The sequence below is a fragment of the Notothenia rossii genome, assembly GCF_949606895.1.
Source record: "Notothenia rossii genome assembly, chromosome: 2".
In the NCBI taxonomy this organism is placed as follows: Eukaryota; Metazoa; Chordata; class Actinopteri; order Perciformes; family Nototheniidae; genus Notothenia; species Notothenia rossii.
This window is the reverse complement of record NC_136904.1, coordinates 91,425,729-91,453,599: the sequence shown is the minus strand read 5'-3', so window position 1 is coordinate 91,453,599 and position 27,871 is coordinate 91,425,729. Positions and strand designations below refer to the sequence as shown.

At 40.8% G+C, this 27,871-nt stretch overlaps 1 protein-coding gene across 5 annotated transcripts in view; it reads left to right on the top strand.

Moving 5' to 3' along the window:
• The window catches only part of sf3b1 (splicing factor 3b, subunit 1), a 29,754-nt gene extending 3,327 nt beyond the window's left edge, over positions 1–26,427 (top strand). The window contains exons 4-24 of one of the 5 annotated variants that reach the window (XM_079666321.1): positions 275–389; positions 2,944–3,023; positions 4,869–5,060; positions 6,212–6,689; positions 8,013–8,134; positions 9,378–9,575; positions 9,664–9,765; positions 11,029–11,208; positions 11,998–12,084; positions 12,427–12,697; positions 12,816–12,961; positions 14,151–14,297; positions 14,567–14,692; positions 16,025–16,246; positions 16,580–16,762; positions 17,944–18,055; positions 20,872–20,992; positions 21,853–21,984; positions 22,776–23,048; positions 24,127–24,343; positions 25,813–26,427. In XM_079666321.1, coding sequence (XP_079522447.1) covers positions 275–389; positions 2,944–3,023; positions 4,869–5,060; positions 6,212–6,689; positions 8,013–8,134; positions 9,378–9,575; positions 9,664–9,765; positions 11,029–11,208; positions 11,998–12,084; positions 12,427–12,697; positions 12,816–12,961; positions 14,151–14,297; positions 14,567–14,692; positions 16,025–16,246; positions 16,580–16,762; positions 17,944–18,055; positions 20,872–20,992; positions 21,853–21,984; positions 22,776–23,048; positions 24,127–24,343; positions 25,813–25,971 — 3,663 coding nt within the window. In that variant the 3' untranslated portion in view covers positions 25,972–26,427. Of the gene's footprint in view, positions 1–274; positions 390–1,566; positions 1,966–2,040; positions 2,917–2,943; positions 3,024–4,868; positions 5,061–6,211; positions 6,690–8,012; positions 8,135–9,377; positions 9,576–9,663; positions 9,766–11,028; positions 11,209–11,997; positions 12,085–12,426; positions 12,698–12,815; positions 12,962–14,150; positions 14,298–14,566; positions 14,693–16,024; positions 16,247–16,579; positions 16,763–17,943; positions 18,056–20,871; positions 20,993–21,852; positions 21,985–22,775; positions 23,049–24,126; positions 24,344–25,812 lie in introns of those variants that run through there. The other 4 variants (XM_079666322.1, XR_013805538.1, XM_079666324.1 and 1 more) reach the window with 4 other exon arrangements.
• The last annotated feature ends 1,444 nt before the right edge of the window (positions 26,428–27,871 follow it).

Below are 27,871 nucleotides of genomic sequence, written 5' to 3'. Positions count from 1 at the left end.
AATTGTATTTATTTGTACCGGTTTTTCCGTTGAGTTGTACTTAAAGTTCAGGGTAATCTACTGTTAAAAACATTCTGTTACAATTTTTTTTTTTCAATAAATGGATGTTTTCAAAGTAAATGGATAATCGTTTTTAATAATCGTGATATCAATTATTAACCAAAATAATCGTGATCATGATTTTTGCCTTAATCGCACAGCCCTCCTATGAACCCTGAATGTGTTCCTTTTTGGTTCAGACATACACTGACTCTCTCTTGTCTTTGCTTTGCAGTATGACCCATTTGCAGAGCATCGTCCGGCGAAGATCGCAGACCGGGAAGATGAATACAAAGGCCGGCGCAGAATGATGATCATCTCCCCCGAGCGTCTCGATCCTTTTGCAGATGGTAAATTCATCTACTTTTTGACTTCATTACACCTTCCCCATTTTCTCCCCCTTTTCATGGTTCACTTTTTTTGTGACCCCCATGACTACCAATGGTTTCGCACCCATAGTTTTACCGTTTTAACCCTTCGACCACAATGCAACAGCTTGCTTCCCAGACTTCATTCCTTCCCCGTGGTCAATCCTCTGTGGTTCAGAGAACATTTTGTGTTGTTTGTTTTTTTCCTAATGTATATAGGATCTGCATTTGTATCAACTTTGCAGCAAATGTCAGTATGGGCTCTTAATGTGCAAATTGAAATAGTTGCGTCCAGTAAAAGACAGTGAAGGGTTGCCATGCTTTTCAGTGGAAAGGTGGTTAGGTGTTAAATATTCAAAAGGTTTTTTTGCACCTAACGAAACGTGGGTCGCAGATAGATTGTGTGTGAGTCGAAGGGTTAACAATCCCATGTGAGCATCAGCCTAAATTAGGATCGGTGAAGTGTCCACTTGAGAATAAAATGTTATGTTTGAGGGTTATCTACGGTGTAACTTACCAACTGCTATGCAGAGCTCAGTAACTGATGGAGAACAACAACCAGCTCGCTCGTAGCTCATTTTAGATCCCAAGCCAGGCAGTGGAGAGAAACACGCGTGGTCACTTAAGCGCAGTCACGTTCAGATCATTAGACTTCTATCAGGGTTAAATAATCATTATTGTCTCTGTTGTAATTTAAGAGACTTGTGGTAACTGAACCACCTCTTGGGCTTGAGAAACTTCGTAGATAGGCAAGGTCTTAACCGATTTAAACGTGGCCAGTTTCTCCTATTCATTTGAGGAAAGGGGTTTAGTTAATCTATTTAGTCATTCATTAAACCATTTGATAAGTTAGTTTGCACCTAAAGAAGGCAATGTACAGTTTAATGTGTAAACAATTCAACAATCAGGGAGCTAGTATATATTCCTTCCCATTTTTATTGCATCTTCACATTGACTATATAAAATGGCCTGAGTGCTTCAGGTTCAGTCTCAGTAGGTCTTATCTGAAGCCTGCATGTAGACATAGCTCTTTGTACAAAGTTGTTGTGTAAATATATTTTTATTTTACTCTCTGTAAAATATAAATATGTTATCAAGAAAAATTGTATACCACAATACCACAGGCCCATACTAACTGTCCTTAATTTCTCTCCTACAGCAGTACTGCTATGCCAGTCCTGTACTGCACTCTGTTAAGGGTGCAGCAACTCCTCCTGTGTAGGTTATGGGGATCACAGAGACATGTGCACTTGTCAGTTTGGTCAGGGTCCTCTGGCTACTTGTTTGGGGAGAATCAGATGCTACAACACACCTCAACCCCCAAGAGCCACTTAGCTTTTTTTATTTGGCTTATCATTTTTCTACAAATGTATAATTTCCCATGCATTCATGATGGAAAAGTACTGCCCAAATATTTACCTACAGTTTTTACCCTTATTTGATCAGGTACTTTAGTTAAGGCTGTGCAATTAATCGTATATTCATCTCGATTTTGGCTTGCAACGATTATGAAAACCACATAATCGAAATAAAGCAATTATTATTTTTATAAAAAAAATTTTTTTAAATTATTTTTATTAAAAAAAAAAATTTAATTATTTTTTTTTTGAAATTATTTTTGAATTATTTTTTTTTCAGTTGAATTATACTTAAAGTTCATGGTAATCAATTGTTAAAAACATGCTATTCACATTTTCTTCTTCAATAAATGGATGTTTTCAAAGTTTTTAATAATCGCGATATCAATTATTGACAAATGATCGTGATTATGATTTTTGCCATAATCGCACAGCCCTAACTCTAGTCCTGAAAAGCAAGTCAAGATTTAGATGTACAATGCTTCATTTTCACATTTGAATGTCAGAGTAGATTCTCATATTTTGTGGTAATGTTATTCCTAGATGTAGCCTTGGCATCTTGACTTCATTTTGATATGCTAGTATAGACATTCTGGACCTGGCCCACTAGATAAAGCTTCTTTTTTATTTGTTTTGTGGTTATGCCCCCAAGAAGATACGTTGTTTTTTTTTTGCCATAAATCAATGCAACACAGGTGGTATACTGTTGTGTGTGAGTGAGTTCAAACCCTTTTCCAAAGTGTTACTAATGGTAAAGAGACATTTTCTAGGCTTCTATTCTGCCGGTTGAAGTCTGACTGCAGAAGGACCCTTGGCATTGAAAGTGTACGTATTCTGAAGAGCACAGCCCAGGACCCCTGCATCAGTGATGGCTATAACGTCTGAATCCACTTAAAAGATCACACCACAACCTCAGCTCTTCTCTCTCTATGTATCTGCTTGTTTTTCAATAGAATGCTATGACTGTATGTAAGAAGAAAGACAATTGTGTATAATTTGTATGTAGGAATGTTTTGTGAATCAGCTCTTACTAAGAACAGGAACGTAAGTTAATCTGTTGGTAAAGAGAGTCAAGGTTAGCTGGCTGTGTTTGTGCTTGCTGTGTTTTGTAATCACTCGGGTCCCGAGAGCGTCTACTAATGAGTGTCCTATGTTCTTGTTCGTGCTCTTTCGCGCAGGGGGCAAAACGCCGGACCCCAAGCTGCAAGTCAGGTCGTATGTGGACGTCATGTTGGAGCAGAACCTCTCCAAAGAAGAGGTGAGCGGCTACTTCGTTAAAGGTCACCTATTATACAAAATCCACTTCCTCATGTCTCTTCTACATCAACATGTGTCCCCTCTTCTTCATGTCTCTTCTACATCAACATGTGTCCCCTCTTCTCCATGTCTCTTCTACATCAACATGTGTCCCCTCTTCTCCATGTCTCTTCTACATCAACATGTGTCCCCTCTTCTTCATGTCTCTTCTACATCAACATGTGTCCCCTCTTCTTCATGTCTCTTCTACATCAACATGTGTCCCCTCTTCTCCATGTCTCTTCTACATCAACATGTGTCCCCTCTTCTCCATGTCTCTTCTACATCAACATGTGTCCCCTCTTCTTCATGTCTCTTCTACATCAACATGTGTCCCCTCTTCTTCATGTCTCTTCTACATCAACATGTGTCCCCTCTTCTTCATGTCTCTTCTACATCAACATGTGTCCCCTCTTCTCCATGTCTCTTCTACATCAACATGTGTCCCCTCTTCTCCATGTCTCTTCTACATCAACATGTGTCCCCTCTTCTTCATGTCTCTTCTACATCAACATGTGTTCCCTCTTCTTCATGTCTCTTCTACATCAACATGTGTCCCCTCTTCTTCATGTCTCTTCTACATCAACATGTGTCCCCTCTTCTTCATGTCTCTTCTACATCAACATGGGTCCCCTCTTCTCCATGTCTCTTCTACATCAACATGTGTCCCCTCTTCTTCATGTCTCTTCTACATCACCATGTGTCCCCTCTTCTCCATGTCTCTTCTACATCAACATGTGTCCCCTCTTCTTCATGTCTCTTCTACATCAACATGTGTCCCCTCTTCTTCATGTCTCTTCTACATCAACATGTGTCCCCTCTTCTTCATGTCTCTTCTCCATCAACATGTGTCCCCTCTTCTTCATGTCTCTTCTACATCAACATGTGTCCCCTCTTCTCCATGTCTCCTCTACATCAACATGTGTCCCCTCTTCTTCATGTCTCTTCTACATCAACATGTGTCCCCTCTTCTCCATGTCTCTTCTACATCAACATGTGTCCCCTCTTCTTCATGTCTCTTCTACATCAACATGTGTCCCCTCTTCTTCATGTCTCTTCTACATCAACATGTGTCCCCTCTTCTTCATGTCTCTTCTACATCAACATGTGTCCCCTCTTCTTCATGTCTCTTCTACATCAACATGTGTCCCCTCTTCTTCATGTCTCTTCTTCATCAACATGTGTCCCCTCTTCTTCATGTCTCTTCTTCATCAACATGTGTCTCCTCTTCTTCATGTCTCTTCTTCATCAACATGTGTCTCCTCTTCTTCATGTCTCTTCTAAATCAACATGTGTCCCCTCTTCTTCATGTCTCTTCTAAATCAACATGTGTCCCCTCTGTGGAAAGAGACTCTGAAAGTTTCAGGAACAAAGATTCTCTCTCTTTTTTATCCATTTCTATAAAAACCTGTCTGAAAATGAGCTGATCAGATTTTGGCCACTTTATGATGTCATAACAATGTTTTGTCTTGTGTAACCATTAGCCAATCAGCAACCAAGGTAACCCCCCCCCCCCCCCCTTATCACCTGAATATCCTCCTAGAGCACCATTGAGTTCTTTGTAACCAAATCTCTCTCTGAGGGGCGTGGGGAGGGGCTCCTTATTTTTCATCTAAAGTAACAGACAGAGAATCAGCACTTTGGAAACAGGACTGAAACAGAGGGGATTATGGGTAATGCTGCAATGATCCGTTTTTTTTTTCAGCCAATCAGAGACAGGCTCTGTATATATCTGAGACCTACAATGTATTGATGAAAAAGAGTTTAATGGAGGAACATAAACATTTTTGCTTTGTTTTGCTTGCAGAGAGAGATTCGTCAGCAGATGGTAGAGAAGGCCAAAGCTGGGGAGCTGAAAGTTGTCAACGGGTCCGCTGCCTCACAAGCTGCCGCCGCCGCTAAACGTAAACGTCGTTGGGACCAGACAGCCGACCAAACCCCCACAAATACTACACCCAAAAAAGTGTCCAGTTGGGATCAGGCAGACAACTCTGCTGAGGTAAGTCCTTCATGTTTCAGACTCTTACTGCTTGATGAATAATTGAATCTGCTGACTGTGGGTATGCCTATTTTTGGTTGATTCCTCTTTAAGTACTTGGTACGAATCCAGACATAAAGGCAAGTGGTTTTTAAAATGGTGTAAGAATAGACTTGTGATATTGTGGTTATAAAATGTAATTTATGGTCCTGTTATATTGCTGCTAAACCTCCCTGTTTATCCAGGTGTGGGGCTTCCTTTGTGCTGCAAGTAAGAAGGCAAACTGTATTTTGGCATATTTTATATTGAGGGATATAGCTAACCCTCAATATATTTTAAAATTGATGTTATTTTAAAGGGGACCTATCATGCTAAATGCACTTTGTGATGTCTTTTATACATAAACATGTGTCCCTGGTGTGTCGGGGAACTCACGCAGCGTCAGAAAATAAAACCCTCTCTCTTTTCCCCCGTACCCAAATCTCTAAAAACGGGGGAACAACGGAGCTGATCCAGATTTGCGTCCGTTATGACGTAATATCTGAAATGTGGACCCACGGGCCAATCAGAAACGTTGCTATCAGAAACAATGCCCGACTGTTTTGGACGTAATATGGTCGGTGTTTACATTAGCATCGCTAACACTCAGAGCTAACCTGTACTGGAGAGCATGTGTGTGAAGAAGCAGGAAGTAAAAAGGAACTCACCTTGTGGTATAACCGGCAAGAGAGAAAGCCTTTGAGCTCCATACTGTTTCAGAAAGAATCCTTGATAATCCATGATATGGCGTTTCATCACGGCAGCATTTAGTTTAGACAGTAGCTGCCGGGTCCCGCATGAGCTCAGACCCCTACTTTTTTTATTTGTATCAAAAAAAATCTTTTTAAGCTTTATACCCAAAATCAGCACTTTAGAAACAGGAAGTGAAATAGAGGGATATGAGGCATGGCTGGAATGGGTGATCTGTTTGGTGTTTTGAGCAAAACACTTTATAGACATATTTTTTTATATATCTGAGACCTATGCTACTGCCTAAAAATAGCATGATAGGTGACCTTTAGGGCTAAGCGCAGGCAAAAATGGAAGACTTAGTAAGATGGAAAAAACATGGACGTTTTTGCAAAGTCACAGCCTTGGTCTAACTCACTTTGTAAATCCCATATTGTCTATAGACCCCAGGACACACACCAGGACACACCCCTGCACACACACCTTCAAACAGCCGATGGGATGAAACCCCCGGCCGCCCCAAAGGCAGCGAGACCCCCGGGGCGACTCCCAGTAACCGCATGTGGGACCCCACTCCCAGCCACACCCCCGCAGGTGCTGCCACCCCAGGCAGGGGCGACACACCGGGCCACGCCACACCCGGACATGGAGGAGCCACGGGAAGCGTACGAAAGAACCGCTGGGACGAAACCCCAAAGACGGAGAGGGAGACCCCGGGACACGGGAGCGGCTGGGCTGAGACCCCACGCACAGACAGAGGAGACGAGTCGGTGGAAGAGACTCCCACACCAGGGGCCAGTAAGAGGAAGTCTCGCTGGGACGAAACCCCCGCCAGTCAGATGGGATCCTCAACTCCAACATTCACCCCGGGAAAAACCCCCATCGGAACGCCAGCTATGAACATGGCTACCCCATCACCCGGTAAATACGCATGAATGTTTGTTCTTGTTTTATGTCTCTGGGCATCTGACACCAGGAGCGTACTGGAGATAATAATAATATTAAAATGTTATTTATATAGCACTTTTCATAAAACACATGCAGCTCAAAGTGCTTCACAAAAACCCCTTTTTTTTTTTTCACGAAAATGTGTTTCAGTGCTTAACATTCAATAAACCATTAACGTGTCGTACTCACTTAACGAGAAGAAACTCGGCTAACTGACGATACGAACCATTTTTTCCAAAACAAAACACAAGTCTCACAAGAAGCGTCTAAATGAGCCCTGAGCACTTAGTCAGAACTCACGGTAGAAAGAGTTTATTACTTATCGGGTCTGCACAAACAAGATATCGATTAGCAAGCTGAGATTCCACAGATTCTATAAGTATCAAAACTCGCGCCAGGGGAAGAACCCAGACATCACAACACGTAGCGTTACGGAGGAAAAACCGGAGGATTGTCTCACCTATGCTGTTCTGATCAAAAGTTGAGTTCAATGACATTTAAAACGATAAAAACGCTGATGAAGGTTAATCCAATGTGTCTGTGTCACTTTGAAATGATTACTGATAACCCATCTTCATATTTATGTCAATAACAGAGATTTCATATTAGCTGCTACGATAGTGTATTACAGCTTCCGGTTTTGGGCATCATCACTCATTCACCAATGGGTAATGTGTAGATGGATTGTAGGAACCTCCCCTCGATCCTATTGGCTCTAACGGTTTAAAAGAGGTGTCAATCATCAAAATCAAACAATGGGTTCCAGAGATATGGAAAATCCACCCAAATGACCCCAGAAGTGTTTTTTTTTTCTAAATCTCTCTAAAAAGGTCAAATGTCACTTGTTTTGCATCAATCTTGATTCAGGGAACTTATTATATGTTATAGTTTGGATTCCTAAAGCTTTTAGTCGACTATCCCATCATCCAAGGGTGGTTTTCACTATAAGTAATGTTTTTTTTTTTGGACGGACACTATAATTTACATTTTTTTTACTATGTTCAATCTGAATTTACTTTAAAATAAAAACATCTATATTGATTCTGACTTTTCTACATCCAACTCACAGGTTTATCATTACTTTGAGAACAAAGATTATTAATTGGCCCCTTTTTTAGAAGTGTAGTTATGGTCATTTGTTCTGGGAATGTCATTTTCGAGCCTGAGAACTGGAAAACAGGCTCGGGGCTTAACAGGCTAAGATATGCGCAATTGCATTCATACTAACAATGTAGATGTGAGGATTGAAGGTTTATACTCTGTCGTTGAATCAGTTCCCTCTTCGGTTTCCCTCAGGTCACCTGATGAGCATGACTCCAGAGCAGCTGCAGGCGTGGAGGTGGGAGCGTGAGATCGACGAGAGGAACCGTCCTCTCACAGACGATGAGCTCGATGCCATGTTCCCAGAGGGATACAAGGTAAATAACCCCTACTTGCATCTCATTTTCAAAAATAAAGTACAAGTAAACATAATTCAAAGGTCCATACGAACAAATTCAAAACTTCATTTCATCACAACAAAAGGTGTTGATCTGTGGAATAACAGTAATGATGAGCTGAAACTATTATTTAGAAACCAAATCCTGAATGGTTATGAGCTGGTCCTGTGAACTCATACATTTATTTCTTGTAACTGTAAAAGCTAACACAGTAGCACAGAACTCATGGTATAAATAGTTTATTACTTATCGGATCTGCACAAAAAAGATATCTAGTAGGGCTGCTCAATTAATCGTATTTTAATTGCAATTACGATTATGGCTTGCAACGATTACGAAAACAACGTAATCGAAATAAAACGATTATTTTTTTTATTACTTTTTTTTTACATTGGTTTTTCAGTTGAATTATACTTAAAGTTCAGGGTAATCAACTGTTAAAAACATTCTGTTCAAAAAAATGTTCTCCAATAAATTGATGTTTTCAAAGTAAATGGATAATCGTTTTTAATAATCGTAATATCAATTATTGACCCAAATAATCGAGATTATGATTTTTGCCATAATCGAGCAGCCCTAATATCTAGCAAGCTGAGATTCCCCAGATTCTATAAATATAAGTATCATCACTGTGCGATCAAAACTCGCGCCAGGGGAAGCAAACCCAGACATCACACCTCGTAGCTTTACGGAGGAAAAACGGGAGACATGTTTTACCTTTTGCTGTTTCTGATCAAAAGTTGTGTTCAATGGAATTAACGGCGAAAGTTATTTATTTTGATTGTTTTGTAAAAATAATAGAAGTGTTTACAACATGATGCTGATGACCTAAACCTTTATTTTCAAGAACAATGTACGCTAGAGGGGGATAGTAACGTTTTTTAAGCTTCTTCTTGCCCCTGTCGAACATGACGGAGATTATTTGAGCATTATTAATTTTTTTGTACCTTGAAGTTATTTTTTCTCTTTGTTATAATTATTATAAAAAAAAGATTGACTCCTGTAGCTAACTTCCTGCGACTCATTCTCGCCTGTTCAGTCCCCACATGGCTGCGTCAGGGCTAGTATGTCGCTAGATGAACACCAGCACGAGAATCATCAGAGAGGATCTCCTTGCCTCTCTGTTCTCACCCTGCACCCGTTGGTTACATCTGATTTATTTATGGACTAAAATATTTTTTTAAAGGTAGCCAAAGTACTGACAGTTTGTTCCTCTCTCCAGGTCTTGCCTCCACCAGCTGGCTACGTGCCGATCCGTACTCCAGCTCGTAAACTATCCGCCACCCCGACCCCCATGGGAGGCATGACAGGCTTCCACATGCAGGTGGAGGACCGAACCACCAAACAGATGAACGACCAGCCCTCAGGAAACCTGCCCTTCCTCAAACCTGACGACATCCAGTACTTTGACAAACTTCTGGTGAGCACAACACATAAATACATATATATATGTAATGTTTGTCCTGTCTGAAGTTCAGATGATGATTGTGGTTCTTGTTTTGTTTTAGGTGGAGGTCGATGAGTCCACTCTGAGCCCCGAGGAGCAGAAAGAGAGGAAGATCATGAAGCTGCTGCTGAAGATTAAAAATGGAACACCGCCCATGAGAAAGGTTTGTCGCTGTTGTGATCTTACGAGTCCTTTACATAATAATAAATAAACGCAAACTTCAACACCGTATTAAATAATACTAGCAGAAAGAAAAAAAACATCCCAAAACCAACAACAGTGTATTTGAAACATTGTATTGAAAGAGAAGAAAAAGGTGAATGCATTTACACTATATAGATCTATTTACTCAAGCATTCATTGCAAAGGGATATGACAGGAAATAAAAGACACATACAAATTAAATTAGACGAGCGCCCGTTCAAGGGACAAGTGATTCCTTTTTTTAAAGGAAAGAATGAAAGTGTTTCTCCAGAACTAGTAGGATTTTATGAATTTCATAGTTAATTGATTAAGATATTTGGTGTGTGTGTTTTTATATATATGTCCTTTATTTAACCAGGTAAAGAACTCAAGAGTGACCTGGCCAAGAAGGGCAGCATGAACAAAGTTACAACAGATAAAATGCAGGCACACAAATACAGCTGTAAAACACACTAATTGCACATTAGCCAGTCAATATGACAAATAAAAATCATTAAAAACTGGCAACATTTAAAACGACTTCAATGTTTGTACATACGAGCACTCACATCCACCAATGGAGTCGTGTCCTGTCCTCTAAGATGGACCTGAATTCCCAAAGGTGATAAAGTGATCGTTTCAGCTCCTTCTGCACATTATTCCAAGCAGTGGGGGGGCAGCATATTTAAAAGCTGTTTCACCCAGTTCTGTTCTTACTTTAGGAACCAGCATCTGAATAAAGTCTTGGGAGCATGTATGAAAAACTATTACGGTTTCCTGAGAGTTTAGTTCAGGTAAAACAAAGACTCAGTAAAAAGTTGACCTTTACCATCCTAGAGCGCGCAATGAACCTCTTTCCACATTAAATGACATTTAGATAAATGTGTGCTTTCTTTGTTTTACTTATATCAATATCCCTTTTTTTAAAACCTCACCAAATGTCCTCCTTGAGCCATCCTGTGTATCTGTTCTCATGTCACGACCAAGGACGTCATATCATAAAACTCAACAGTGGTACCTACTGCAAGATCCACACCCAGCGCTCAGCCTCTCCGTGGCTGCAGTGTGAATATTTGCTTGCTAAAGAATCTCCTCTCTGAGGGGCTGCTGCTCTCAGTGGAGGTCGAAGTGTCGGCCATCGCTCTGCTGGGAGTAGCAGACAGGAACCAGCATGAGACTGAAGCCTGTCTGTCTCACTGTCTCTCTGAATGATTAAAGATCGTCTCCTCTCGCTTGTCTTTAGGCCGCTCTGCGTCAGATCACAGATAAAGCTCGTGAGTTTGGAGCGGGTCCTCTGTTCAATCAGATCCTGCCGCTCCTCATGTCTCCCACCCTGGAGGACCAGGAGCGCCATCTGCTGGTCAAAGTCATCGACCGCATCCTCTACAAACTGGACGACCTGGTCCGACCATATGTACACAAGGTAAGACTCGGTAAAGATAAGATCAGTGCTTCATTTAGTGTTTGAGCAACTTGATATTGTGGGAAACGGTATTTCGATCTCTGTCTACACACAAACTGAAAGATTGGCAATAAAGCATACTTTGATCTATGATATAGACTCCTCCCACAAAGCGTTACATTAATGTTTGCATTAACATTAGGTACATATTTGTGACTCCCTCTTAGGGCTGCTCGATTATGGCAAAAATCATAATCTCGATTATTAAAAACGATGATCCATTTACTTTGAAAACTTCCATTTATTGAAAAAACAATTGAACGGTATGTTTTGAACAGTTGATTACCCTGAACTTTAAGTATAAATCAACTGAAAAACCAATTAAAAAATAAATAATTAAATGTTTTCATAATCGTTGCAAGCCAAAATCCTAATTGCAATTTAAAATAGGATTGATTGAGCAGCCCTGCTCCCTCTTACGCCATCGTGTGAAGCTTTGCACATCTCCTGCCAGACAAGTGCAGCTGCTGTGCTTTGTGCCACGCAGCTGTTGTTTCAAAAACATCTGGCCAAATGAAAGCCAGGGTACGAGCCCCGTCGTCTAACTGTGGCGTCTGGGGTCCCTAAGAATGGCAACAAATAGTAAACAAAAAAGAATTACACATCTCATCCACTTTATATTTGTGCTGTTATTTTACATTTGAATGTCTCCTACTGTGTTCAGGGTAATACACCAAAGCAATCCCTTGTGAATGAAAGCAACTTGTGTATATACCAGATTCTGAAACTAACTGTCCTCCTCGTGTCCAGATCCTGGTGGTGATCGAGCCGCTGCTGATTGATGAGGACTACTATGCCAGAGTAGAAGGCAGAGAAATCATCTCCAACTTGGCAAAGGTAATGGAAGCCTTTTTATTTATTGTTTTGTCACGCACACTCTGCCGGGCTTCCTGCGAACTATTCTCGCCTGTTCAACCTTTCCATGGTCAGATCAGGGCTAGTCGTTCGCTAGATGAAACTCCAACACGAGAGCTATCAGACGTGACGTTCAGTTCTCGTCTGTTCTCAACCTGCACCCGTTGGTTACAAACAGACATTTTCATAAAATAGATGGATTTGAATTATAAACACTGTAATTACGGACAACAATTTCAACATATGCAGATGCGTATCTCTGACTCCATCTGATCCCTAATATCAGGAGATATTTAACACTTATCTCCTTCCCGTCTCTCTCAGGCTGCCGGTTTGGCTACGATGATTTCCACGATGAGACCCGATATCGACAACATGGACGAGTACGTGAGAAACACGACAGCCCGAGCCTTCGCCGTGGTGGCCTCTGCTCTCGGTATCCCCTCCCTGCTGCCTTTCCTCAAAGCTGTGTGTAAGAGCAAGAAGTCGTGGCAGGCCAGACACACGGGCATCAAGATCGTGCAGCAGATCGCCATCCTCATGGGCTGCGCCATCTTGCCCCACCTCCGCAGTTTGGTGGAGATTATCGAACACGGTGAGTCATGGTTTGCACATAAATGGGTTTGCGGGTCTTTTTAAACGGCAACAAACACCGTCATGTCTGGACTAGGTTGTGTTCACGCTCTGACTTTTGGTTTTATCTGATTCTGCAGGTCTTGTGGACGAGCAGCAGAAGGTCAGGACCATCAGCGCTCTGGCTATCGCTGCCCTCGCTGAAGCCGCCACACCGTACGGTATCGAGTCCTTTGACTCTGTCCTCAAGCCCCTCTGGAAGGGTATCAGACAGCACAGAGGAAAGGTGAGAAGAAGAAACGAAATTAAATTGATTCCACAACACAATTTATATTTGACAGCAAACAATTAGTGTTTTTTCAAGACGTAGTAATTGTACATCTTGAGTTTGTCTGTCCGGAATGCCTTTTTTTACACAAAGATAAATCAAAACAGTAAAAAGTACGAACATTAGGGAGTGATCAGGACTTCATAGTAAAATCATACGTTTGTAAAAATAAAATCACTGCACACTAAGCCTGCATGTTGCTGCAGTGACGCGTCCTAAGACCCGGAAGTAAACTCCTTCCGGTTCCTTCGACAAAAACGCAAAGCAAAAGTGATCCGTCTCTTTAATGTGTTTCAACCACAAACCTTATTTCCACCTATTTTCCGAAATCCTGGAGAAATTGCAGTGCTTTTTGGTAGAGATGTCCCGATCCGATCACGTGATCGGGGATCGGAGCCGATCACGTGATTTTCAAAAGATCGGAATCGGGAGGAAAAAAAATCAGGGATCGGGATTTTTTTTTTTTTTTTTTAAACTTTTTCTTTTTGTTTAATGTTACAAAACAAAATTGACCATGTTCAAGTCTTAAAGTCATCCTGAGGCCTTAGTTTTAGTTTCAAATGACAGAACATCATGTATGTGTTGCTTCTTTGGGGCTTGTTTTCATAGACCTGCTTATTTCTCTCAAATCTGGCAACAGAGTGGGCAGGGCGCAGTGTCTAATTGTAGCAGTAAGCTAACGAGTACTGAAAGCTTTATTTAGTTTTGATCCAATGCTGCACAACTGAACTGATCCAATGCTGCTGTGAAAGAAAGAAGCTATATCCATGTTGGATAGAATATCCAATTTAAATAAAAAAATTACCTTAAGGGACAACTTGAATGCTTTTTTTTCTCTTAATGCATTGCATAAAGATCGGATCGGGAAAAATCGGTATCGGCAAATTGTCAAAATCAAATGATCGGAATCGGATCGGGAGCAAAAAAAGGTGATCGGGACATCCCTACCCTACTTTTTGGTTTAAGGAACCGGAAGTGGTCAAATGCTGACTTACTTGCGGGTTTTAGGACGCGTCACTGCTGCACTCCATGTGGGTTCAAACTAAGGGCTAGACTTTGGAAAAGCTATAGGAACCCTGTTCATCATATATTTAGGTACAAAAGACACGCTTTCATTCACAGCTTATTTCCCCCTCCTTGCCACCAGGGTCTGGCTGCGTTCCTCAAAGCTATCGGTTACCTGATCCCACTGATGGACGCCGAGTACGCCAACTACTACACCAGAGAGGTGATGCTGATCCTCATCAGAGAGTTCCAGTCCCCCGACGAGGAGATGAAGAAGATTGTACTCAAGGTAAGAGATGAATAACTTTGTGAACCTCCTCCTGGAGCTAACTTCCTGCGACTCATTCTCGCCTGTTCAGTCCCCACATGGCTGCGTCAGGGCTAGTATGTCGCTAGATGAACACCAGCACGAGAATTATCAGAGAGGATCTCCTTGCCTCTCTGTTCTCACCCTGCACCCGTTGGTTACATCTGAGTCATCTGCTTTTTCTCTGAACTGACAGAACAGATCCTCAGTTCCCTTCTCTGACCGTCTCTTTTGTTTCTGTCTCATGAAAGGTGGTGAAGCAGTGTTGTGGCACTGATGGTGTGGAAGCAAACTACATTAAGACTGAGATCCTGCCGCCCTTCTTCAAACACTTCTGGCAGCACAGGATGGCTCTGGACAGACGCAACTACAGACAGGTTAGTCAACACTCTGTAGGCTGAGATGTCTTCAGTCTTTTCAAGGAATCCAAGATACCTTAAATAAGCAGATTTTGCATCCCCCTCACCAACATGATGGCTGCTTCTTTTACAATATGTCAGCCCGTGTAATCAAAAGATAAAAATGTAAGCTGCGAACTATTCTCGCCTGTTCAACCTTTCCATGGTCAGATCAGGGCTAGTCGTTCGCTAGATGAAACTCCAACACGAGAGCTATCAGACGTGACGTTCAGTTCTCGTCTGTTCTCAACCTGCACCCGTTGGTTACAAACAGACATTCCACTTATAGGATTGTATTTATCGCTTTGATTTATATTAATCACTGCCATTTTTATGACACATGTGTACAGTCTCAACGCACACCGGTTGACAGGGCAATACGGTGCCCTCAACATGAAAGGATAACACGGAGAGAGATCAATACAACACAGATATAGTTGATTAATTATTATTTCGCTGCACAACAAACTAATAATGGGAACACTACCTGCTTCAAGCATTTCAATCGTGTAGTTGCCCCCAGACAGAAAAGTCTAACGCACTATAGGTTTTCAATCATACACAAACATTTTTAACACACATGAACACACGAACATTTTTAACACATCAACATACGAACATTTTTAACACACATGAACACACGAACATTTTTAACACATGAACACACGAACATTTTTAACACACATGAACACACGAACATTTTTAACACACTTGAACACACGAACATTTTTAACACACATGAACACACAAACATTTTTAACACACATGAACACACGAACATTTTTAACACACATGAACACACGAACATTTTTAAACACACACGAACTTACGAACATTTTTAAACACACACGAACTTACGAACATTTTTAACACTCATGAACACACGAACATTTTTAACACTCATGAACACACGAACATTTTTAAACACACACGAACTTACGAACATTTGTAACACACTTGAACACACGAACATTTTTAACACACATGAACACACAAACATTTCTTGAACACACGAACATTTGTCAAACATACGGACATTTTTAACACACATGAACACACGAACATTTTTTTAACAGACATGAACACACGAACATTTCTAAAACTTCCAGTGAGACGACACATTCCAATCCCCAGCGTCATGGTGTAGTTATGCGTCTGAACCAGGTGAAGCAGACGCAATACACTTTAAATGAAAATTGTAAAAGGGTGTGTTCTTGTCAAGATGTAACGATGATATGATGTTGCCGTTTTTGGGAACTTCTGAAACTCACATGATGTTTTTTTTTTAACCGTCGTTCTCCCTCTGCACAGTTGGTGGACACCACAGTGGAGCTGGCCAACAAAGTGGGAGCAGCGGAGATCATTTCTCGTATCGTTGATGACCTGAAAGACGAGGCGGAGCAGTACAGGAAGATGGTGATGGAGACCATCGAGAAGATCATGGGCAACCTGGGCGCCGCCGACATCGACCACAAGCTGGAGGAGCAGCTGATCGACGGCATCCTGTACGCCTTCCAGGAACAGACCACCGAGGTGAGAGCCATGATGTGTCAGAGACATCTTTCAACAGCTTGCAAAGTCAAACAAGTGGAGCTGCAGAAAGATATATTGGCCTACAATATTCATATTTCTTCCACTGATTACTAGATAGGGAATCCAAAAGTTGGTGAAGACTGTAAGTGCCGTATATACATATGACAATAAAGGCTTTGGAATCTTGAATAAGTGCCAATGATCAAAAAACATGGCGAACAGACGCTAATTGACATCTCCGACATTACCTCGTCCAATAATCCGCTCAGTGCGTCAGGGTCTTATCTTTCCAGAATGTTTTTATGAACTCCATCCCTTCTCGTGTTCCTCCAGGACTCTGTGATGCTGAACGGTTTCGGCACGGTGGTGAACGCCCTCGGGAAGCGAGTGAAGCCGTACCTGCCTCAGATCTGCGGTACGGTGCTGTGGCGTCTCAACAACAAGTCGGCTAAAGTCCGTCAGCAGGCTGCAGATCTGATCTCACGCACAGCTGTCGTCATGAAGACCTGCCAAGAGGTACGCTATGAGACACACAGATCTAAGAGACAACTTTCTTTTATTTATTCTAATTTTTCTACAATTTAGACTGTAGAACGTTTATACATCCGAAAAACAAACACAATGAGTAGAAGAGGGAGGGCAGAAAGCAGCTTATACAGAGGCAGCCCTTTGGATGATTCCATAATTAAATACTCACACAGATAAACAAAAGTATATATATCCATACATATGTACACGTATACACACCCAATTCCAGTGTTAAAATAATAAAGTAAAACATAAATTCCTACAAGTCCATGTTCAGAAAACAGACGGTTTCATTTCTCCTCCTCTTTTTATGTAAATTGATACTAAGATAATTATGATAATAGTCATTATAATTGTTATAGTATTAATTATTATCATGTAATCATATACACTTTTTTTAATCTATTTTGAAGTTAATCCAAAAACACAATAACCGGATCAAGATAAAAAAAAAAAAGAACAAAAAACATTAGAAGACAAAAATAACAGCAGCTAGGTTTTAGGCGCTTTCACACCGGAGAATAGCTCCGATAGTTCCTGGGATTTTGCGTTCACACCAAAAAGATCTGGAACTAGAACTTTTTTTTGCGAACCATTTCCCCCCCTTTTCAGTCCCTGCTAGAGAGGTGGTACTTTCCAGGGGAGGAAAAGGGTTCTCATTTCTGATTGGCTGGGCGGATTGCAAACCACGCCCCGTAAAACTCAGAAAAGTTTTGTGAAGCCGCCATTTTTTGTCGTTGCTGGCATTAGCATTATTAGCATTAGCCCCGGAGAGAGACTAACTTATGGCAACACCAAAAAACATGCGTTCTGGCGATTTACTCAAAAGGCTTCAGTAGAAGCTGCTGGGAGTCCCAGCAGCTTCTACTGAAGCCAGTCCCCAACTCCGGGGACTCCGGGTGGCAGTATACGCCGTGATGTTGTTTGCGGCCTGCCAGTAAACCCAAAGCAGAAGAAGAAGACGTGACGTCAGCGGCTTCATTTGCCTAATCCACCCTCAGGGACTTATTCCGGTGTGAACGCGAGTTACCAGATAGTTCCCGGAACTAAAGATTTCCTTGGAAACTATTCCTGGGGAAAGTACTTGGTGTGAAAGCACCTATTGCCATTTTTTAACTATAAAAGTTATTTCAGATACTAATGCATGCTCTGTTTCTCTGTCCCTGCAGGAGAAGCTGATGGGTCATTTGGGAGTTGTGCTGTACGAGTATCTGGGAGAAGAATACCCCGAAGTGCTGGGTAGCATCCTGGGAGCTCTGAAGGCCATCGTTAACGTTATCGGTAAGTTTCCTCACAATATCAACAATCACTGCTTTTTTTTTAATTGGGTTTCGCGTGAATACACAAATGTGAATCTAGAACATGTAAAAATACAATATTTTCTTCATACAAACGCATTATAAAAAGGGACAATTCACACATTTCTAAAAACTAAATCTGCTTAAAAACTCAAATAAAGCAACCATTAACGGATAAAGGGAAAAACACCAGTAATCTAGATCTTTACAGACGCTAATAGTCATTACTACATCACACAATGTATACTTATAAACCAAAAAAGTTGCTTTAATCAGGAATAACATGGAAGGGTTGTTACAAAATGGTCACCTTAAAGGGGACCTATCATGCAAAATGCCCTTTTTGATGTCTTTTATACATGTGTCCCCGTGTGTCAGGGAACTCTCAAAGGAATGAATAACTTTGTGAACCTCCTCCTGTAGCTAACTTCCTGCGACTCATTCTCGCCTGTTCAGTCCCCACATGGCTGCGTCAGGGCTAGTATGTCGCTAGATGAACACCAGCACGAGAATTATCAGAGAGGGTCTCCTTGCCTCTCTGTTCTCACCCTGCACCCGTTGGTTACATCTGAGTCATCTGCTTTTTCTCTGAACTGACAGAAAAGATCCTCAGTTTCCTTCTCTGACCGTCTCTTGTGTTTACAGACACTAATAGTCATTACTACACCACACAATGTATACTTAAAAAACACAAGAGTTGCTTTAATCAGGAAAAACATGGAACGTTTGTTACAAAATTGTCACCTTTAAAGGGGACCTATCATGCAAAATGCACTTTTTGATGTCTTTTATACATAAAGATGTGTCCCCGGTGTGTCGGGGAACTCACGCAGCGTCAGAGAATAAAACCATCTCTCTTTCCCTCCGTACCCAAATCTCTAAAATCGGGGGAACAACGGAGCTGATCCAGATTTGTGTCCGATATGACGTAATATCTGAAATGTGGACCCACGGGCCAATCAGAAACGTTGCTATCAGAAACAATGCCCGACTGTTTTGGACGTAATATGGTCGGTGTTTACATTAGCATGGCTAACACTCAGAGCTAACCTGTACTGGAGAGCATGTGTGTGAAGAAGCAGGAAGTAAAAAGGAACTCACCTTGTGGTATAACCGGCAAGAGAGAAAGCCTTTGAGCTCCATACTCTTTCAGAGATAATCCTTGATGTGGTTTAGAACATGATGGCGTTTAATCACGGCAGCATTTAGCTGAGTATCTGCCGGTTAAAGCTTTATACCCAGAATCAGCACTTTAGTAACGGGGCTGAAATAGAGGGATATGAGGCTAGAATGGGTGTTTTTGTATTTTGAGCAAAACACTTCATAGACGTGTTTTTAATATATCTGAGACCTGTAATATAGGCCTAAAGATAACATTATAGAAGACTTTTAACTCTTAAGGCGAGACACGGCAGGCAAAACATCGTTTTTCATGCACTGGTCAATTTTTGAGATTTTGTGCTATTTTGATTCCATAACATGTTTTCTTTCAGGCTTTTGGAAGGAAAACGTACAAAATACACATTTAAGTGTTTATTTTACTATAGTTTGTCTATTTGCGTCTGTAGATTTCTCCTAAATTCACCAAAAGTTAGCATTCTAACGTAACATAAAGTACCGCGACCGCTGTGTGCACCATGTCAACAGAGATATCGTTAGAAAGCTGTGTCTCTCCTGCAGAATCTCATCGGATCCAAATATGGTCATTTCCTTTGTATCAGCAACCAATCGTGAAAGCACAAAGGGGTCTTAAACCAAGAAACAAAATCTTATTGGCTGGTGTCTATTTCTGACAACGTGATTCGTTCAGATGCGTCACGTGGTGTGCTAAAACACTTCCTGGTTAGCTTTCCGCTAGAAATTAAAATCTCAAAATGGCAAAAGGACGGCGAATAAAACGTTCACAGAGAAGACGAAAACAATTGTCACTTGCACGAAGCAAGATTATACAAATAACAAATGACCCCGAACATGAAATACCTTCACGGAGTGCGTCGATGCGCAGGCTGTCATCCAAAGAACAGGAGGGCTTAGCTAGCGCCTCACTGCAATCTTTAAAGGTCGTTTTCTCAATGAGTTTTTTCTCCTACTCTGAGTCCGACATTTCCACTTCAGTTTCACGTACATACACCAAACTTTCCAGTTATATTCCTATCAATATTATGAAGGCTTTTACAGAAGGGTTTGTTCATATGTCATTCATAGCCTGAATTATATAAGATTTTATACCTAAAAACATGGCGCAAATCGATATTTTAGGTCTGTTTTTATTTTATTTATTTATTTATGGAGTGATGAAAAGAGATATCCAAAATCCCTTCTGTAAAAACTTTAGATTCTAATATGACTAAAAAATGAAACAAGAATTTTGAACCTAGCTTTATCCAATGTTCAGATTTTTGTTCCTGAAATGCATTAAAATATGCGCATATTTAATGAGTATGGCTCATTTGCATATTTAAACATGCTATTTCAAAAAACTTGTAATACAAAAACAATTTGTCTTAATGTAAGTAATTAACTGGAGAGATTTCTAGCTGATATCTTTAAGTTCAAAAAATTACCCTATTCACCTGTAGTCTCTCGCCTTAAGTAATTGATATCATTTTTTCTTACATTTGCCATTGTGAAGCTGGTACATTTCATGCCAAGATATATATAAAAAAATCTTTATATCTGAATTTGATCAAACCTAAGGAACCCCTTAACGTGAAGATCTGTTAAGCTCTCTATCAAATGTCAGGGTTTAGAATAGTAAACACCTGGATAGCTGCTAAGTAATGCCTCTCCTCATTGCAGGAATGCACAAGATGACTCCACCAATCAAAGACCTGCTTCCTCGTCTGACTCCCATCCTGAAGAACAGACACGAGAAGGTGCAGGAGAACTGCATCGACCTGGTGGGCAGAATCGCTGACAGGTCAGTCGGATAAACCCGTTGTGTTTTATTAAAGGTCACCTATTATGCAAAATGCACTTGTTGATGTCTTTTATACATAAACTCACACAGGAATGAATAACTTTGTGAACCTCCTCCTGGAGCTAACTTCCTGCGACTCATTCTCGCCTGTTCAGTCCCCACATGGCTGCGTCAGGGCTAGTATGTCGCTAGATGAAACCCAGCACGAGAATTATCAGAGAGGATCTCCTTGCCTCTCTGTTCTCACCCTGCACCCGTTGGTTACATCTGAGTCATCTGCTTTTTCTCTGAACTGACAGAAAAGATCCTCAGTTTCCTTCTCTGACCGTCTCTTGTGTTTACAGACACTAATAGTCATTACTGCATCACACAATGTATACTTAAAAACCACAAGAGTTGCTTTAATCAGGAATAACATGGAACAAAATTCTCTCTTTTTGTCCTGATCCATTTCTATAAAAACCTGAAAATGAGCTGATCAGATTTTGGCCACTTTATGATGTCATAACGATGTGTTGTCTTGTGTAACCATTAGCCAATCAGCAACCAAGGTAACCCCCCCCCCCCTTATCACCTGAATCTCCTCCTAGAGCACCATTGAGTTATTTGTAACCAAATGTCTCTCAGAGGGGCGTGGGGAGGGGCTCCTTATTGTCATCTAAAGTAACAGACAGAGAATCAGCACTTTTGAAACAGGGCTGAAACAGAGGGGATTATGGGTAATGCTGCAATGATCTGTTTGGTGTTTCAGCCAATCAGAGACAGGCTCTGGATACATCTGAGACCTGTGATATATTGATGCTGAAGAGGATGATAGGGGACCTTTAAGAGATGTTACTAACTTGTGGTGTTTCTTGTAGGGGTGCTGAGTACGTGTCGGCCAGAGAGTGGATGAGGATTTGCTTCGAGCTGCTGGAGCTGCTGAAGGCTCACAAGAAAGCGATCCGCAGAGCGACTGTGAACACGTTCGGTTACATCGCCAAAGCTATCGGGTGAGTCTCAACAAGACTTTCATCACTTTTTATTTTGTATTTATTAGTTTATTTATATAGTTTTATTGTATCTGAAGCCTTTTTTATAACTTTCATAAAAGACAAAGTCTAAATGTATTAAAAAAAACGTAAGCTGAATTAATTTACAAAAATCTTAAATGTCTCCTTCTAGCTTTCAAATATCCTTGAGTTGAATTAATGAATTAACACTCAAATGTGCACTATGCTTGGTTTGCATGCATATAGTAAAGTATTAGTATTCCCTCACATGTCAATACTTAGTTTGATCATTAAACCGTTTATAAAATGCATTATAAAAACTTAAATTGATCGTTCTGACGCCTGCAGATGCTCCGTGTTGATTTCCATGATCAGGGGTCTTGAATGTATTGAAAACCTTTTTTACGAAATGAGTGTTTCCCTTTTCCATCTCAAGACAGTAATGCTAGCTATCAAATGTTTTTATTTATTAAACTAAAGTGAGGGAAATGTACTTTATACTTTCATTTATATAATATAATGAGAAACCAGAGTTTATCCACCCTTGTTTTGGTTTGACTACTAAAAACTGATTTATTCTTATTAATTGTCGGCCATATCTCCCCTGCTAAAATCCCCTTACATTATCGTACTTTATTTGATCGTAAAACACATTTATTTTGAATTCTACGTGCCAATAAATCTTTCATTCAACTTGCTGCAGAAACCCTATGATGCTCTGTGTTGATTATTTCAACCAAACTGTTCTCAGACATATCTCTCCTAACACTCCCCCCTCCTCTCCCCTGCAGCCCTCACGATGTGTTAGCCACTCTGCTGAACAACCTGAAGGTTCAGGAGCGTCAGAACAGAGTTTGTACGACGGTAGCCATCGCCATCGTGGCTGAGACCTGCTCTCCGTTCACCGTGCTGCCGGCGCTCATGAACGAGTACCGCGTGCCGGAGCTGAACGTGCAGAACGGCGTCCTGAAGTCCCTCTCCTTCCTGTTCGAGTACATCGGAGAGATGGGCAAAGATTACATCTACGCCGTCACCCCGCTGCTGGAAGACGCTCTCATGGACAGGTGAGATTCATACCGGAACACATTTTTCCATGAACTCAATTTTAAGAGCTTGGTTTAGTTACTTTTCAGAACGTTTCTTATTTCAGACCAGTGGAAAGACGTTCAAACAATACATTTCAGGACGCTTGTAATACAAAAAAAATAGTCTTAATGAACTGGGAACGTTTCATGTTGATCTATTGGTTAAGATGTTTTAACTGTTACCTGTAGTGTCTGCACAATGTATGAGTTTAATAATGAATATCTTTAAAAGCTGTTTCCGCAAAATTAGTTGAGTTGGAAATGCATACACCAAACTGTCCAGCTTTTTCAGAGGGCTTTGCAGACATTAGGGCTTTACCCGAATATCCGAATATTGGTTCGTTGGAGTACTATTCAGGTTTCAATTTCGTTATTCGTTTTGTTGGTTTTCCCCCCGTTTTTTTTTTTGAATTTATTGAAATCTCCAATATCAACATATAAAGAGCTTGTGCCTCTTCAGGGGGTGCTAACACTTAACCATAAACGTTATTGTTTACTTTCTCCGTCTTTATATGTAGATATTACTTTTCTCTGTTAATCTCCATCACGTTGTTTCCATAGCAACAACAACTTCCTGTCAACAGCGCTACCTCTCCTTCAAAATAAAAGCATGTCCATAAATAGAAAGCCAAATTACACTTAGGACATATAGGCCTACAACTGCATCAAAAGTAACAAACACAATGCGATATCCTTTTCAATTTCAAAGAACAGAAATTGGGTTATATACATTAACAAATAACTATAAAACAATACTGTAGAATAACAAAATGAATTTTGCTTACTACTGAATATCCGGAACCCGGAAAATGGTATTCGGGACAGCCCTAGCATACATATCATTCACGACCTGAATGAATGTCTGTTTATGATATATGTTATGGAGAAAGAGATTTTCAAAATCCCCTCTTCAACAAAACCTTTGACTAATATGTCAACAAATAGATATCTGTATTACTGTATTCAGATGTACCTGTTGTGTCTCTCCCCTTTAACTAAACATGGAGCTCCTGGTTTCTAAAGACACTAACCTGTCCTCCTGGTCCTCCTCCCGCAGAGATCTGGTCCACCGACAGACGGCCAGTGCAGTGGTGCAGCACATGTCTCTGGGGGTCTATGGGTTCGGGTGTGAGGATTCTCTGAACCACCTCCTGAACTACGTGTGGCCCAACGTGTTCGAGACGTCCCCTCACGTCATCCAGGCGGTGATGGGGGCCCTCGAGGGTCTCCGGGTCGCCATCGGGCCCTGCCGCATGCTGCAGTACTGCTTACAGGTGAGGAGGGAGAAATGTTCAACACGGCTAGATTGTTATCAACTGTGTTTGTAATAATACTGTCCTGCTGACATATTTTTTTTAACCACTATATTAGCCTCAAAGCGGAATGACACATTAAATTAACAAATTAAAAACTAAGAGGAAGAAAAGTATGGATTTGTCAAATACATCCCTTTTTAGTAGATATAACTACTAATCAATTATCCACTAGCTTTTCTTGTAATGGGTTGTCAACATTTCTATATTTGTATACTATTAAATCAAACATAAACTAACCTGATTGGACAAAATAACCTTATATTGAGTCACTTTTAGAGAGATCTGGTCTCTTGTAATTTATTTGTAGCATTGATAGAATAAACAACGAAAAAAGGGATTTATTGTTAACAGAAATAATTGTAGTTGCAGCCATAAACGTGGCTTGCATAAGAACAGATATTGTTGCACTCAAACAATAACTAAAAGTGGTTACGGTTGCAGAAGCCAGTGAGAGTAAACCAAATGTATTAAACTCTGTTCCAGTGAAAGTAGCGAGCAAGGAAGTGGCCATGTTACCTCTTCAGTTTCCTAAGAAAGCCACACATAATAATTAATGCTGTCAAAATTATCGCGTTAATGGCGGTAATGAATTTTTTGAATTAATTGCGTTAAAATATTTAACGCATGCGCAGAAGGGCCCGCCCCATACATCCCACCAGTGGCAGCAACAGGGTGGCTGGGGTAGCCTACAGCCATACCAAGAAATGGCTTAGCCCCACCATGAAAAATGATGTTAAAGTAAGCAAAATAAAGTCCGCCAACTCGCGCCGAGTAAATTGCACAGACAGCAGTTAGTAAGATTGATTTCAGTAGCCACTTGTCTGGAAATACCGAAGACTAGAAACGGTTTTGAAAACTTTTGTCACGTAGTGATCGTCTTCTCAATAGAACATCTTTGATAATGTCTTCTGGCCAATCAGAATCAAGATAACGGCGTGGTGTTGTTGCAGGAAGTCCCGACGGAGAATACTTTTGCTGTAGTACATCTCTATATACATCGATACAACATTACGTGATGATAGAAATCAACACGTAATGAAATAAGACCCCACGGTTTGATGATTGATAGGTGTGTGGGCTGTCTTTCATGTTGACACACAGAACAATTTTATAATAAACATACATACATACTATATGTTAAATGGATATGTCCGCCTTCTTTCATTTATCTTTCTATTCCCACAACAATATACATAAAGAAATGGCGTATTTTGGACATAGTTCGAATGGTGATTAATCATGATTAATTATTTTTTAAGGTGTGATTAATCTGATTAAAATTTGTAATCGTTTGACAGCCCTAATAATAATATTTCATCATTGGGTCCCAGGGAGTAAGATTTGACAGCGAACACTTCGATTCAAAGTTATAATTGTTACAGAAATGATTTAAAAACTAACTGAATAATGCGTCGTTTTGTCTTCAGGGTTTGTTCCACCCGGCCAGGAAGGTGCGAGACGTCTACTGGAAGATCTACAACTCCATTTACATCGGCTCGCAGGACGCCCTGATCGCTCACTACCCCCAGGTCTACAACGACGAGAAGAACGCGTACGTCCGCTACGAGCTGGACTACGCCTTGTAAATAAATATAAATCACATGACCTGCCCCCCCCCCTTCTCTCCCACACTGTTAATGTCCAATATCGTCTCTACTCTCGGTTCAGAACTGAGTCGGTTTTAATTTAGCAACTGTCATATTTCCCAACATTCAGCCGCTGCTTCGTGCAACTCTCCATCGTCTGATCTGAAAAGCTAGCATGAACCTAGAGAAATAAAAGGAACAACGTAGAGTCTGTTTGTTTCATTGATCTGTTTTTTTGAGTGTTCCTTGTGAGGAATGTCCGAGGTCGGACGAGCCTTGATTTGGGGAAGTCATCACGATGTTTTAAATATTTCCATTTGTTTTGTGTGTGTAATGAAAGGCTTCTGAACGGCCTGCTCTCTTTACACACAGCCCCCTCTCCTCCTTTCACAACTCTGTCTTTATTAGATTGTTGCTTTATTTAACCGATTAAAATGTTTGTGTATAAAACTTCAATTTCTGTGTCAACAAGTTTTTATTGTTTTATAACTGAAGCTGCACATTCATTACATTTAGATTATACAAAAGGGAATGGAAACTAATTACTAAAATCACTATCGGTTTTGTACAAAAGTATTATCAAAATATAGTTCAAGTAGCGACAGTAGAAGTACTCAGAGTGTAGTATTACTCTGTTACAGTAAAAGTCCTGCATTCAAAATGTTACTCAAGTCAGTGTGCGAAAAAGTACACGTCCCACCGTCCGGGACGTGTTATTTACAATATCGGACAAGTAGATATTTCAATTGACTTGTCCGGCGGACAAGTGACGTTTTTCGCCCTGATTTATTGATAAATTCAGTTTACAAAAGGCAGAAGTCATTCGCAAATTGTCAGTGTCCGCCATTGTTTGTTTAGAAATGTTAGTTTCGGTTCTGCTTGTCGATTCCTAAGGGAATGCATCTCGCCGCTTTCTACAGTTAGGGCGGGGCGGGGCAGCGCTGGAAGTGTAGCACAGTGGCAGGGTCGGGAAGCAAAACTATGTTCCGAGTAGGAACAAATAACAATTGTCCGGTACCGGGATTAATAAGAGTTGTGGGGACAGGAGGCGAGGCCGAGCCCCGCGGACCACAGCTCTCTCTCTCTCTATTCTCCGGATCAGCTGTTCGCTGCATGGTGCAGCTCAGCGTCTCTCTCTCTTTCTACACACAGCGGATCCGCTGCCCGTTTAACAGCCTCATCTTTTTCATACTTTCTTATGTTCTTTCTCTAATACGTAATGAAGGTTATTAAGCGTTTTAGCTCCTGTGTTGTTAATATTGACCGCCATTTCCTTTATGAAGTGAAGCAGCCTCCCTGTGTCCTCGCGCTGTCCTCACATCCCCGGACCCCCAGACTCGGAGGAGCACAGGGATGTCAGTATTGTTTATGAAGCAGGGTATAGAAAGTACATTATTGAAATGAAAATACTATTTATTTACTTTTACAAACAGTGAGCAGCTGGGCAGCTGCAGCATGTAATACACATGCGTCTTTGAGTTGTAGAAAAGCGCTAGGCCTTATTATTAGGCTACTAATAAGTAGCCTAATAATAAATTATTACTTATTATTATAAGCTATTATTATTAGCCTATTATCATTATATTTAAGGCCTAGCGCAGGTTGCAGTGTAACATCAGAGGAGACTGGGCCAATTGTACATTCTCAAACTGCACCACTTAGAACTAACTAAACAATGCAGAGATTATTTTTATATAATTGTATTCAATAACCATAAGAAATTAAACAGTATGAAGTGATTTGTAAATAGGAATACAGATTTGACTTAATGTTTTCATAAATATATTTTTCTCCCACTTTATCATGGGACTTATTTTTACCCTCTCAAAGAACCGAAAATAACCAGAATCGAAAAGCAGAACCGGAATCGTTCGAATCCAAACTATACCCAACCCTATGT